At 46.8% G+C, this 12,552-nt stretch overlaps 1 protein-coding gene across 1 annotated transcript; it reads left to right on the top strand.

Moving 5' to 3' along the window:
- Positions 1-3,566: 3,566 nt before the first annotated feature.
- Positions 3,567-10,141, top strand: LOC119322525 (neurofilament heavy polypeptide-like). Its single transcript, XM_037596008.1, has 14 exons — positions 3,567-3,977; positions 4,370-4,573; positions 4,650-4,831; positions 5,397-5,523; positions 5,625-5,825; positions 6,168-6,218; positions 6,294-7,046; positions 7,447-7,551; positions 7,670-7,752; positions 8,153-8,204; positions 8,336-8,404; positions 8,486-8,520; positions 9,187-9,258; positions 9,343-10,141. The coding sequence occupies exons 1-14, from the start codon at positions 3,870-3,872 to the stop codon at positions 9,800-9,802; spliced, it is 2,502 nt and encodes an 833-aa protein (XP_037451905.1). The 5' UTR covers positions 3,567-3,869; the 3' UTR covers positions 9,803-10,141.
- The last annotated feature ends 2,411 nt before the right edge of the window (positions 10,142-12,552 follow it).

Below are 12,552 nucleotides of genomic sequence, written 5' to 3'. Positions count from 1 at the left end.
ATTAATACAACTAGCACACAGGTCACCCAACCTAGGGTTTATGTTGCCTCCTCCTGCGTAGCAGCTAGACCGCCTCGTCTCCTATGGCCTTTGGGCCATGGAGGCGCGATGGATCCAGTCTTGGTGGTGGGAGTGCTCCGTTTTTAGGCGTTTCTTTGAGTTTTGCTAGAGTTTGTGGCATACTTAGGAAGACATGGCTGCGACGGCTCCCTGCAGATGGAATAAGTTTCTCGTCGCCCAGCCCCCGCCCCGGTGATACTTCTAGTGTTGCCAGAGGGCGTGTGGAGGTTTGTCTCAGGTGAGTCTTGTGGGATTCGGGCGATGTTTGTCTTCGGTAGATCCGCTTGGATCCGATATTCGTTCATCTATGTTCATGTGTCTACATGTTGGATCCTTCCGATCTGCGTTTCTCTTCATCGGCAACGGTTGCTGTTATAGTGCACTGGTCCTCTAGGCCTTAATTAGCATGACGACTTCCCGACTGTCTATTGCAACAAGGTTTACCCGGCTCCAACGATGGAGGCATGATGACGGCGATGTGCCTTTGACATGCTCTAGTGCTTGTAGTCGTCGTTAGGTGGTCTATGGACCTGGATGTAAATTTTACTTCTGGTATTTTTTGTACTACCTTGATAGTTAATGAATAGATTGGAAGTTTTTCCCACAAAAAAGATACATTAATTCAACTCAAATCAAAATGCATGAAAATCCCAAAATAATGTTGGGGACCAGTTCGCTGACAAGGATGCGTGGAGCCGGCCATCCAACACCATTCGCATATATCCGGGCCCAATGTTTTTTAAGTCCACACGGTTAAATAGCTGCATATATAGTCTAGAATAGTTCAAATGCTCAAATATTATGCTCCAACATTGTTGTCCCCCTTAACCGCCCACAAATGCTCAATCAGATCTTCCTTCAGTTGCTCGTGAGTTGCTTGATAGCGAATTTGTTGATGCATTTGAACAAAACTCTTCAACTATGGTTGGATTCTGGTCTCGAAGTTTGATAGGATCACACATGTTCTCAAATTCAAGAGTCGCGGCAACATTCTCACCCTCATCCTCCATGATCATGTTGTGCATGATTAGACAATAGGTCATCACCTCCCACAAGGTCTTCAAATCCCATTGTTTAGTAGGTCCGCGGACAAATGCAAAACATGCCTGCAGAACTCCAAATGCCCTCTCAACATTCTTTCTTGCCGCTTCTAGTCGTTGGGCAAAGTGAGACTTTTTCTAGCAATTGTGTTAGAGATGGTGTTGACAAAGGTAGCCCATGAAGGATAGATATGTACCATCAACCAAATAGTAGCCCAGGTTGTACTCATGCCCATTGACAGTATAGTGCCAAGGATGCCATTTTGCTTCGGTCAGCCTAGCAAACAATGGTGATCGCTGCAGCACATTGATGTCATTGTGAGACCCGGGAGTGCTAAAGAAAGCGTGCCAAATCCAAAGATCATGTGATGCAACTGCTTCAAGAATGATGATGGGCTTCTTAACACGACCCTGATATTTTCCTTTAAAGCTTTCAGGTAGTTCTTCCATTCCCAATGCATACAATCAAGAGATACGAGCAAACTTGGCCATCCTCTTACTTTCGAGATTGCTAAGATCCTCTCGGTGCCTACCACCATTGGTTCTATCAGGTACAGGGGTCCAAACACCTCGACCATGGTAGTTGCAAACCTAACCATGTCATCTCCGTATGTGCGCTCAGACACTCGCAGGTACTCGTCCCATGAATCAGTGGCAGTGCCATATGCAAGCATCCATAGTGCGGCCTTGCACTTTTGGTAACCAGAGAACCCAATCCTTCCCACGGTGTCCTTCTTTAGTATGAAGTACTCATCAAAGGACCAGACGCCATGGTAGAGACGATCAAAGATATTTTTGCGCTTCCGAAAGCACCGGCTAAAATTGTCCGAAGAGGGCATCAGGGGGCAAAGAAGTCATCCATCAGCGTCAAATGACCGCACACCCTGTTGCGGTTGAGCACTCGATGACCCTTGATCGATCCCTTGCAATTGAGAACATGCTCCTCCGCACGCTCCGCATATGTAAGCACCGTCTGCATCATTGCCGTCTCACCCATGTAGTCCTCCTTGTCGAATGAGCCGTTGGATGACTCAACGTAATGCTCGTATATGTACTCCAAATCCGAATCCATTGCTTCAAATAAGAAGCGACAAAAAAATTTAGCTCGGACAATTCACCGAACAATTGCTAGGCATGGTGAGTATCGTAGGAGCGGATGGTACATGCACATCGGTCGGCGGAGAGGTGTGGAACGGTGGCGGAGGAGAAGCGACATGAAGCCCGGGTGTACCGTTGGAGGTGACGGGCCCGTTGAGTTCCTGGCAGGGGTGTGGCATGGCGGCCGGGGTGGTGGAGCGGCGGCAAAGGCAAGAGAGAGAAGCTGAAGGAGAGAAAATGGGAGGATGGAGGCGCGGGGTTCGGGAGGGGTTTTGGGTGGGCCGGAGGTGTTGAAGTCCTACATGGTTGCTGTCCGGACTCCTGTAAAGCTCTAAATTTATCTCGAGCTTGCCGAAAAAAGTACGTCCAGACCGCTCGACGGACTGATACATGCCCGTGTTGGACGGCTAAACACGTCCGAACCGACGGTTGCGGGCAGTTTGATGGTCCGCTTTGGAGTTGCCCTAAAAGCGTCGTCTTCTCTTCTCTTTCGTGCATAGATCAACCGATATATCGTGACATACTAGGTATCTTACATACCGCACGTTTTGTACGAGACGCGATTATAGCGTGTCATTACTTCTCACGCCAAACAATAGCAATCGTTCGATGCGACAATCCCGTACTCGCGCCTCACCCCTCTATGTACATATATTCATCGAACCGTCGTCTTCCATGTCTCGCCACAATCCTTCTCCTCTTAGTGTTACTTCCGCCTTTCGCCCCCTCCGCTTTATCTTCTTCGACGACTTCAAGATCGATTATCACTTCCAGTTGGCGAGAGCGCCGCTGTGATGCCACAGCGGCCCCGCCCCGCTGTGGCTCGCACTTCCACCCCCATGGTTGCACCTTATGCCCCCTCTGGTTTGGGAAAGAAAAACATTTTTTTGACCTTTCTTATTGTTGATTGATGTGCAGGATGACCGAAAACCTAGCGGAAATTGCCAAATCGGCCAGAGCGAGAGGCGTGGCAGTCGTCGGACCGCCCGCTCCAAGCAACCTTCCACCCCCATGGTTTGCATCTTGTGCCCCTTGTTTTTGAGGAAAGAAATTCACATTTTTGCCCCTTCTTTTTGTTGATTGATGGTTTGGTGTGCAGGAGGGCCTAAAACCTAGCAAAAATTGCCAAATCGGCCAGAGCGAGGGGCGTGGCAACCATCGGGCCGCCCGATCCAAGCAAGCGACGGCCGAGATCTCCCCAGGGTGCTGCGTGCACTGCCCCGCGGCGGCGGCGGCTTCGGCTCGGACGCAAGGCCGCCCAAAAGCGGAGCAGGATCGCCCCCGACGCGTCCGTGGGCAAAATTGGCAGGCCGCGCCCGCGCCGAAGTGGCCCAAACCCCCCATAAATCGCCCGCCGATTCCAAACACCGCTCCACTCCACCACCCCGTCGCAAGGCCGAGCCACAGAGAGCCGCACCGAAATTGCGTCCCGTCGTGCAAAGGGAGCGGGGGGTTGGGAGCGGGACAAATCTCCCTCGTCACCACCTCCACCACCACCGTCCACCGCCACCCCCCTCTCGCCCCCTCCAGCCTCGCCCCTCGCGTGGGAGGGACGCCGTGTCCTCCTGCCCCCACCGCGCCGCGAGGGGAAACCCTAGCGGCTGCAGATCTCCGGGCAGGCGCCCCGATCTGGGCGGCCCGCGCCCCGATTCGGCCCTCCCGGCGCCTCAAATGGCGGCGGACGGGGCGGACAGCGACCTTGAGGAGCAACTCAAGGATGTCGGCGCCCGCCTGCAGGAGGCGCCCGACGACTCCGACGGCCTGCTCAAGCTCCTCTACGTGAGCCTTCTCTCTCAACTTTGTGTGTTTATCTTGTTTGGTTTTCTGTGCCCGTTACGGCTGTATGTAGGGTTTGTCGTTGTGGTTGTATCGCTTTCGGATGATTGTAATAAGCTTTATGTTTACCTTGTCGCTGCTTCTCTTAATTTTGTCCAATTCTTGGTTCTGGCAAAAAAGGAGATTGTTTTCAGTCATTGGTAGAGCGTCATCTATTGTTGGGTACTGATATGTACATGATTATGTCTATCTGTTGTTTGATAGAGGTGTTAGCTTCCTTGAAATCCACCCTGCTCTTCTGAATTGGAGTAACTGCCGAGTCTGATTATGGCAGCGGCTATTATAGCTTAAACTTGCTCATGTGATTTAACAAGTTTGATATTTTCTATATGCAGGATGTCGAGAAATATCTGTTGAGAGTGGAGCAATCACCTGCAGCAAGCACATTTGCTGCTGTTCGCCCAGCAATGGATGCCCTGATCAAGAATGAACTTCTGACTCACCCTAACGCCGAGGTCAAACTTGCTATAGCATCTTGTATATCTGAGGTTACAAGGATCACTGCACCCGAGGCTCCGTATGATGACAATATTATGAGGGTACTGTGTCTTTCCTGATTATAAGATTTATTTATTCTCTATCCTGTATCCTGACCTGTGCTGTCTACTTTGTCAGGATTTGTTTTCCATAATTGTGGGGACTTTTCAGAATTTAGATGATATTGAGAGCCCGTCCTTTGCAAGGAGGATTTCAATTCTTGAGACTGTGGCAAAGGTCCGGTCATGCGTGGTCATGTTAGACCTTGAGTTGGATGATCTGATTCTGCAGATGTTTAACCATTTTTTCACAACTGTGACGTAAGAAGCCACTTCTCGTTATTCACCTTAAGTTTATCTATTTCTACTTCTTGCTAGTTTCTGGGTATGTTTACTAAGTTTTGCTAAGCTATGTTGCTATTCTCCTGACATGTCTAAGGTGTTATTTTACTTGCCTAAAATGGTTTTTTCTTATGTGATTTTAATGGACAAATTCTTAGATAGTATGCTGTACCTGTCCTGTACATTTTTTCTTAACAATCTTGCAGAATTATCAGATCCTGGTATCTTATTCAATGTTTTTGCTAAAAGAAGATTTTAACTTTATGTATTTAAACTCATTAAACTAACACTAAGCTGCCAATATTATAGCGGTTGTTGTTTTGCAAGTTGCTAGCATTGCCTTTTTATGTTGGAAAAATGCTGCATTCCCCTTCCTGGTAATTGTAATAGTTGTTAAAAGAGATGCACTTTCTTTTACATTGATATGTTTGTTCAATTAAATTAACATGGCGATGGTACGTGAGACGTTATCATTTTAGATGTACCCATCGTATTTTTCTGGACTGATTCTAATGGAATTTACCTTTTGTCATCCTGTGTTCAGATCAAACCAACCAGAAATTGTCATATCATCTATGGTAACAACAATGAAACTTGTAATAGATGAGAGTGAAGAAATACAGACAGCGCTTGCATCGTATCTTCTTCAAAAGGCTAGAAATGAGGAGAGGGTATATCATTTCAACTTTCTTCATGCTGATAGTATGGATTTACCTTGCCCAAGCAAGGAGGGAGGTTCACATATACTAATTTTTTTGTTTTATGTTCCCAGGAAACGTCTCCAGCATCTTTTGAACTTGCAGAGAAGGTGATCAGCTCATGTGAAGATGGGAAGCTCAAACCAATATTCCTGCAGTTACTTAAAGTTCAAGGCACTCCCTTGGATGAATACAGCAAAATTGTCACGCTGGTTTGTGAAGGTGATAAGGTTGTCAGGGAAGACAACAATGTTGATCCTTCTGGGAAGGACACGGTCAGTAATATTACTTGCATGTCATAACTATTATTACGAGATACTTTCATTTTGTTAGATTTTGGATTGTCGTATGATTATTATCGGTGTAAATCATCATGCTTATAATAATATCTTAGATGTGTCTGTAATTCATAAATGTTCTCAGTTCTCTTGAATAGACTGAGAGGGGTCACATGGATGATGAAACTGTGATTTGTTTTAGCATGTATGATGAATTTAACAGCCTGATCTGAGTAATACTTAACAAATAGTTCATTTGATCCCTGAAAAGGACAATATGTTGGCTGTATGGTGTTTGTGTGGATGCACCTGTTCATACTTTTGAGTTTTTACATTCAGGTGGATGATGGCAAACTTTCGGAAAGGACTATTTCTGATGAACTGCCTCAGGTATGTTTCTATATCCATGGAAGGGGATCCCTTGTTGAAATGATTGATAGTACAGCAACACATCTCTATTTCCAGGAATCTTCAAAACTGGAGCAAGATGGTACTCCAACTACTGCTATTAGTAGTGGTGCAACTCTGGTTGATAATGGTGAGGCTAATCAAGGACCAGTGTCTCCAAAAGGACCAGCGTCTCCAAAAGGACCAGCGTCTCCAAAGGGATCAGCGTCACCAAAAGGACCAGCATCACCAAAAGGACCAGCGTCACCAAAAGAGAAGCCTGAACAGCCTGAAGACACAAAAGATGCTGATCAGTTGAAATCTGCTAATGATGAAGGTGTAGAACCTGTTGATGCAAAGCCCAAGAAGCCATCTGGTCTTAATTCAGACAAAGACCTGAAGCTCAAACCCTGCAAGTCTGTGGCTACTCCACACTCTAATGTTGATGTTGACAAAGAAGCTCATGTAGTATCCGGAGAGTTTTCTGCAGACAAGAAGGTAGTCAATGGAGTGGCTGATAATGTACCAAAGCGTGCTGATACCACACCCGATGTAGTTAAGCCAAAACGAGGCCGACCTCCTGGACCAAAGTCATCAGAGAAAAAGGCTGCTAGAAATAACCAATCTTCAGATTTAGATTTGAAGAAGACTGAGGAGGCTATGGATTCAACTGGGAAGTTAACAAAGCGATCAGCTAAGGATGATACCAAAGCTTCCACAAAAAAGACTGGTGAAGGAGAATCATCAAAGAAGCAGCAAAAACCCAGTTTGAAACAGCACAAGGAAGAAATCCTCTCTGAGGAGGACACCACCAAGGATATGACTCTAAAGGTTATTTTCTTATCAGTTGTTGATTTTTGTACACATATTCATGGTGTCTGCTGTTAACAGTTCTTTGCCTGCATTATCCAATCTTTATAAATTTCTTTGGATTTATATTTTTGTGTATCCTGCAACTTTAATTTCATGTATGTTCCTCAAAACTGTCCTTTACTAATATAATTAAATTACCTGTACTTAAGTTAATGCTAGTATATCATATCAGTAATTCGTCGTGGTTCAATGGCTGGTATGATATGCTCTCTTTGCTGGAAGTTCTAATCTAGAGCTCAGTGGCATGAGAAATCAGCAATTCATATGACCCTTCAACTTGAATTTAGTAAATGTGATATCATACTTTAGTTGTTTATAACAGTCTGATTCATATACCAGTTGTTTCATTGCAATACAGGAAATGGTCTCTCCAAAGTCTCTGACCAAGGGGTCAGGTAGAACCAAGGGTCAAAGTGGGCAGAATAATGTGATGAAGAGGAAGCGTGAACAAGATACTGAAGAGGTATTTATTCTTAGTCACATGTGCAAATGGAATATTATAATCCACCGCAATTCTAAATACAGCTTGTGTTTGTTTTATCTAAATGATTTGATACTTAAACCTTTTACGCTCTTGTTAGACTCCTCGCTCAAGGAAGGACAAAGGTCTGGATGGAAGTCTAGTTGGTGCAAGGATCAAAGTATGGTGGCCAGACGATGAGATGTAAGTGGGGGTGAATATTACATGCGTCTGAAATGTAGCCTGTCCTTAAGATGATCAATTCCTGGATTCTCCAATTGTAGAAGGCTTAGTTGTTGTTACTAGTACACTGTTAACCTAGATGAAATAGTTGTAGAGATACTACATGCCATTATTAGCTCAGTTCTTATGACTACAGTATGCCTTGTTATGTTGAACGCTTCTAAATCTACAGCATAGATGCTTCGACTTCCTTCCATCAAATGACACATAAATTAATATTCTCATTCAGATTTTGGAAAGTCTGTTTGCTGTTTAAACTTGAGCCATCTCGGCTCGTTGTTGATGGATCTGCATTTTGGTGCCCTGCTATTTTGCTATTCATTTTAGATTAGGTTTTGAAAGCCTTTATTTATATTTGCAGGTTTTACAAGGGCGTTGTTGACTCATTTGATACCCATTCCAAAAGGCACAAGGTCAGTACACTGTTTTATCTCGCTGCAGTGGCTATTTGGTTTACATGGATCACTAATGTTTGATTCAAAGTCCCATCACTCAATTTCTTTTTTCCTTTTCTCTTTTGGCTCTCGTGCTTTTTGGAGCATAGGTTGCATATGATGATGGAGATGTAGAGGTACTGCTGCTTAGGGATGAAAAATGGGATTTCATCAGTGAGGTATGCATATGTTATTCACCTCATGATAATGTTAGGACAATGTTTTATTCCCTTGTTTCTGAGTAACTGTTATTTTTGCAGGAAGAAGGCCAAACTCCTGATGTACCATCTGAGATGTAAGCAAAAATCATTTTCATCATTCTTGTATACCTGCAGCTTACAAACTGCCTGTCTAATTTGCCAGTAGCTAAGTTGATTCATGCATCACTATTGTATTGAGAACCAATATGCACAAGTGCACTTAAAGTGGCTAATAACTCAAACCTGACAGGGTCACTATTGTAGGCGTTGATGTTGATGTTGAGAATACTGCTCATATGCATAATTTCATTAAATCTAACCAAGCTATGCGGGCATGGTGCAAGTTCTTATATTCACTTATGTAGAACCTGGTTCCTGTCTATCGTGTCTATCAATGCTGAGCATTTGTTATTCTGTGTTGATTTGATAGTATCACTCCAGTGCTAGCGGACTTCGCGAAGTCGACTAACAATACAGTGTATAGTGGATGCGGTACTGGCAGCATGATAATCAGATTCCAAATCTTCCATTGTGGAATTGCTATTGATTTCAGTAAATCTTAAACAATCAGGGAAAGTTTTGTCCTTGGCCAATTGAAACCACAAACCTAGCTCACCTTGTTAGTTATTACTGGCCAGTGGCCCCAGTTCTGAGCACTGTTAATTTTGATGTGTTTGACCAAAGCTAGATATGTTGTTGTGCACTGCCCTAATCCCAAGGAGGTCATTTGTTAAATTTGTGTTACTGATTTCTCCAAGCAGGCGCCGTGGCAGAAAAGGGAGAGGAATCACGCTGCTGCCAGTGAAGGAAGAAAAAATAGAAACACCTAAAAGGTTAGTAATGGACACATAGAAGCCTTGTTTCTGAGACTTGTTTGTGTAGAGCTCTTTTGAGACATGATTTTCTCATGGTGGCAGTGATGGAGTGGAGCTTCCAAAGAAAAGGGGCCGTCCGAAAGGTTGGCGCCCCAACAATGGTGGCACACCGTCAACAACTCCAAGCAAATCAAAGGGGAAAACTGCTGTCAAGGATGCCAAGGGGACACCTAAAAGTGCCAGCGAGATTAAGAAAGAAGGCAAGGAGAAAGCCACTGGATCAGCTAACAAGACGAAGGATGATTTAGCTAAAGACAGCAGCAACCAGAAGGTGAAGGAGGTTGGGAGCAAATCTGGCGATGGATCTGTGAAGGGTAGGCCTGTGCGGAAACCAAAAAGCGCTGCCACTACCACTCCAGTGGCGGCTAGCGGATCTGGATCTGTTCAAGAGAAGCGGAAGGAGAAGGAGGAGAAAGAAGAGGCCGAGGCATCTGAAATGGAGCAGGAGGCATCCGGCAAGGGGGCGTCTTCAACTGGAAAGAAGCGCAGAAGGAAGGCTTAGGCTTGAACCAACCAACCAACCGTGAACTTCCCCTGTAAATGGGTTCGCTCTCATCATGGCACCGTTGTATGGATTGTAAACTCCATGGTCGTCGTTGTTTTTACCTTACCTATTGAATTTGTCTGTCTGCTGACTGGGCACCGTCGTCATTGTCTGTGTCTGTTGTAGTTAGGGGGCTGTGGCAGGAAACATCTGCAGTAGCTGTAATGTTTAGTCGTGACTTTGTGTTGTGGGATGCATGATGTGATTCTGCAGAGCCTCAAGGGAACATCTAGTTTGTGTCGGATGTTGTTGTAGCCAGCTTATTCATGTTCTATTTATATAGGCTATATTTGGTCATCGACTCGTTCTTTTTTGTGGCAGATGTTCCCGTTTCTTATCTCTGTCTATCCTTTGTGTGTATGCAGGGTTGACCGTCCCGACCGGAGCACAACGAACGGCATGCTTGTACCATCATCAATTCATCAGTGGTACTCCTATGTTTATCCTTGCCTTTCTTATGTTTTGCAGTGCCTTGCTAACGACAGTGGTTCACGTCCATGTCACGCGTGCATGCTCTCCAGCACTTCTTTGCTGCCTATCTCTCTATCTTCAGAGACTTTCAGAGCCGACGGATGTTGGTGGGCAAGCGCACGTTTTGCACTTTGAGCATCGCCCACTGACTTGCACGGATGTCTCTACAACGTGATTCAACAAGGCCTCCTCCTGCCTTGCAAGTATGATCTCCCCTCCTGCGCACCTGTCAATTTTTTATCAGAGTAGAGACTACTATTTCCTCGTGTACCCAGTCAATTTACAAGCGATGAAGTAGTACTAGTACTATAGACTTGGTCGTCCCTTCTCACGTGACTTCCGGCTCAACAATTCCACCATCGAAACATATCCAAAGTGCACTAGTGGTCAACTCACACTTGCAAAAGGTAACTGTAACATCATCCCATCGCTTTCCATTGGTCACCAAGAATTTGGAACGCATCGAGGGTTGCTTGCAGTGGTTTCAGTCTCCTAATCGTTCAAGCAGACAAAATAGAATTACAAACAGAAGAATCAACTGGATCCCTGTACATAACGAGTTAGTGGGACTAGGCCGCAGCCCTCGTTTAACCTATGCCTGCGTGGTGGTCGTTTTATAAATTAGCGCTGCTCTGCACCTGGTCAAAACACTCGAAATTCCTCTTTCAAAGAAGAAATGACGTGAAGGTTACCCGGCACTAAGAGTCGACCGAGACGAGCCCTAACTGCGTGGCCGGGTCAGCTCAAGGCCCTTCTGCCTCGTCCAGCCATTGTCTTTGCACGAACTTCCGTATCTCTCTCATAGTATCTCGCATGTCTCACACAGGCTTGATTGTTTGAAAGACAATAATTGTTTGCTAGCATTTTTGTGTCAAATTGATAGTCTATTGACTCTGTTGAATATATGGCCCATCTCTTATTCTTTGTATAGCTGAGGTTGATGCCTACCTTGTACATTATATATACGTGCATCTGCACCCGATCAATACAGTGTGAGTTGCATTGCCAAACCTATTTCTCTACATGGTGTCAGAGCTTCCGATCCTGCCCTATCCCTTAGCCGTCGCCGCCGCGGCCGCCGTGATTACCATCGCCACCGCCGCTCCCAGTTGCCGCCGCCACACCACGCCGCCGTCGCCGCGCCTTCACTAGCCGTCGCTGTCGCCCCGTGTAGCAGCTGCCACCCTACCCCCTAGCTTCCGCCCCTGTCTCCTAAACCCCTAATGCCGCCACCACTGTCTTTGCATCCATCGCCGCCGCTGCCCTCTGCTATCTTGCACCGCCGTCGCTGCCCTACATCGCAGCCGCCGCCATCCCTCCCGTCGCCGCTGTTTTTCACCACAGCCGCCACACCTCCCTCCCTCTCGCTGCACCATGTCTTCCCCCTGCTCCTCCGGCTCCATCCGCACCAACCCGTTCGCCGGTCCCGATCCCGTCCTCATCCGCGACATCAACATCCTTGGTCGTGTTCCCATCATCCTCGATCACCACACCTCCACCTACTATGCCTGGAAAACGTTTTTTCTCTCTCGTCTTTCGTGAGTACAATCTCGGGGATCACGTCGATAGCTCCGTGGACTCCAGCCTCATGGTGAACGATGACGAGTGGACGACCATCGACGTCACTCTCATCCGCTGGTTCTACACCACCATCTCGAAGGATCTTTTTCACATGATGGTATCTGATGAGGATGACGCTCACGTTGTCTGGACCACAACAATCTCTTCACCGACAACAAGCTTCAGCGCAAGGTTTCTTGCACGGTGAGTTTTTGGGTGTCAGCAGCACGACTCGTCCATCGACGACTATTGCATGCGCCTCAAGAAGCTCTCCGATGAGCTCCGTGATCTCGGCGAGAAGGTCTTCGATGAGCTTCTTCTCAGTACTCTCACCGCCGTCCTAAACGAGGAGTTCGGGAATGCCGCCTCCAACCTCACCCTCATCCCCAACCTGACCTTCCCCAAAGTTGTGGCGTATCTGAATCTGGAGGACGGATGAAGATGGCGCGTACTCGGGCTACCCACACTGCCCTCGCCGCAGGGACATCTCGCGGTGGTGCCCCACCCGCCCCAGCTCCTCAGCCGCGACCTAGCCCGGACGCCTTCCAGCCACCGCCGGTCTTCCCTCTCCCACCACCGCCGACCCAGCAGGCGGCCCCCGCTGATCGCCGCCGAGGCGGTCGCCGTGGCCGCCAGCAGCAGCCGGCGGGCACCCAGGGAGGGGTGCCCCACCAACA

Source organism: Triticum dicoccoides, chromosome 6B (assembly GCF_002162155.2).
Source record: "Triticum dicoccoides isolate Atlit2015 ecotype Zavitan chromosome 6B, WEW_v2.0, whole genome shotgun sequence".
Taxonomy (NCBI): domain Eukaryota; kingdom Viridiplantae; phylum Streptophyta; class Magnoliopsida; order Poales; family Poaceae; genus Triticum; species Triticum dicoccoides.
The sequence above is the reverse complement of the archived record's forward strand: the minus strand, read 5'-3'. Positions and strand labels throughout refer to the sequence as shown.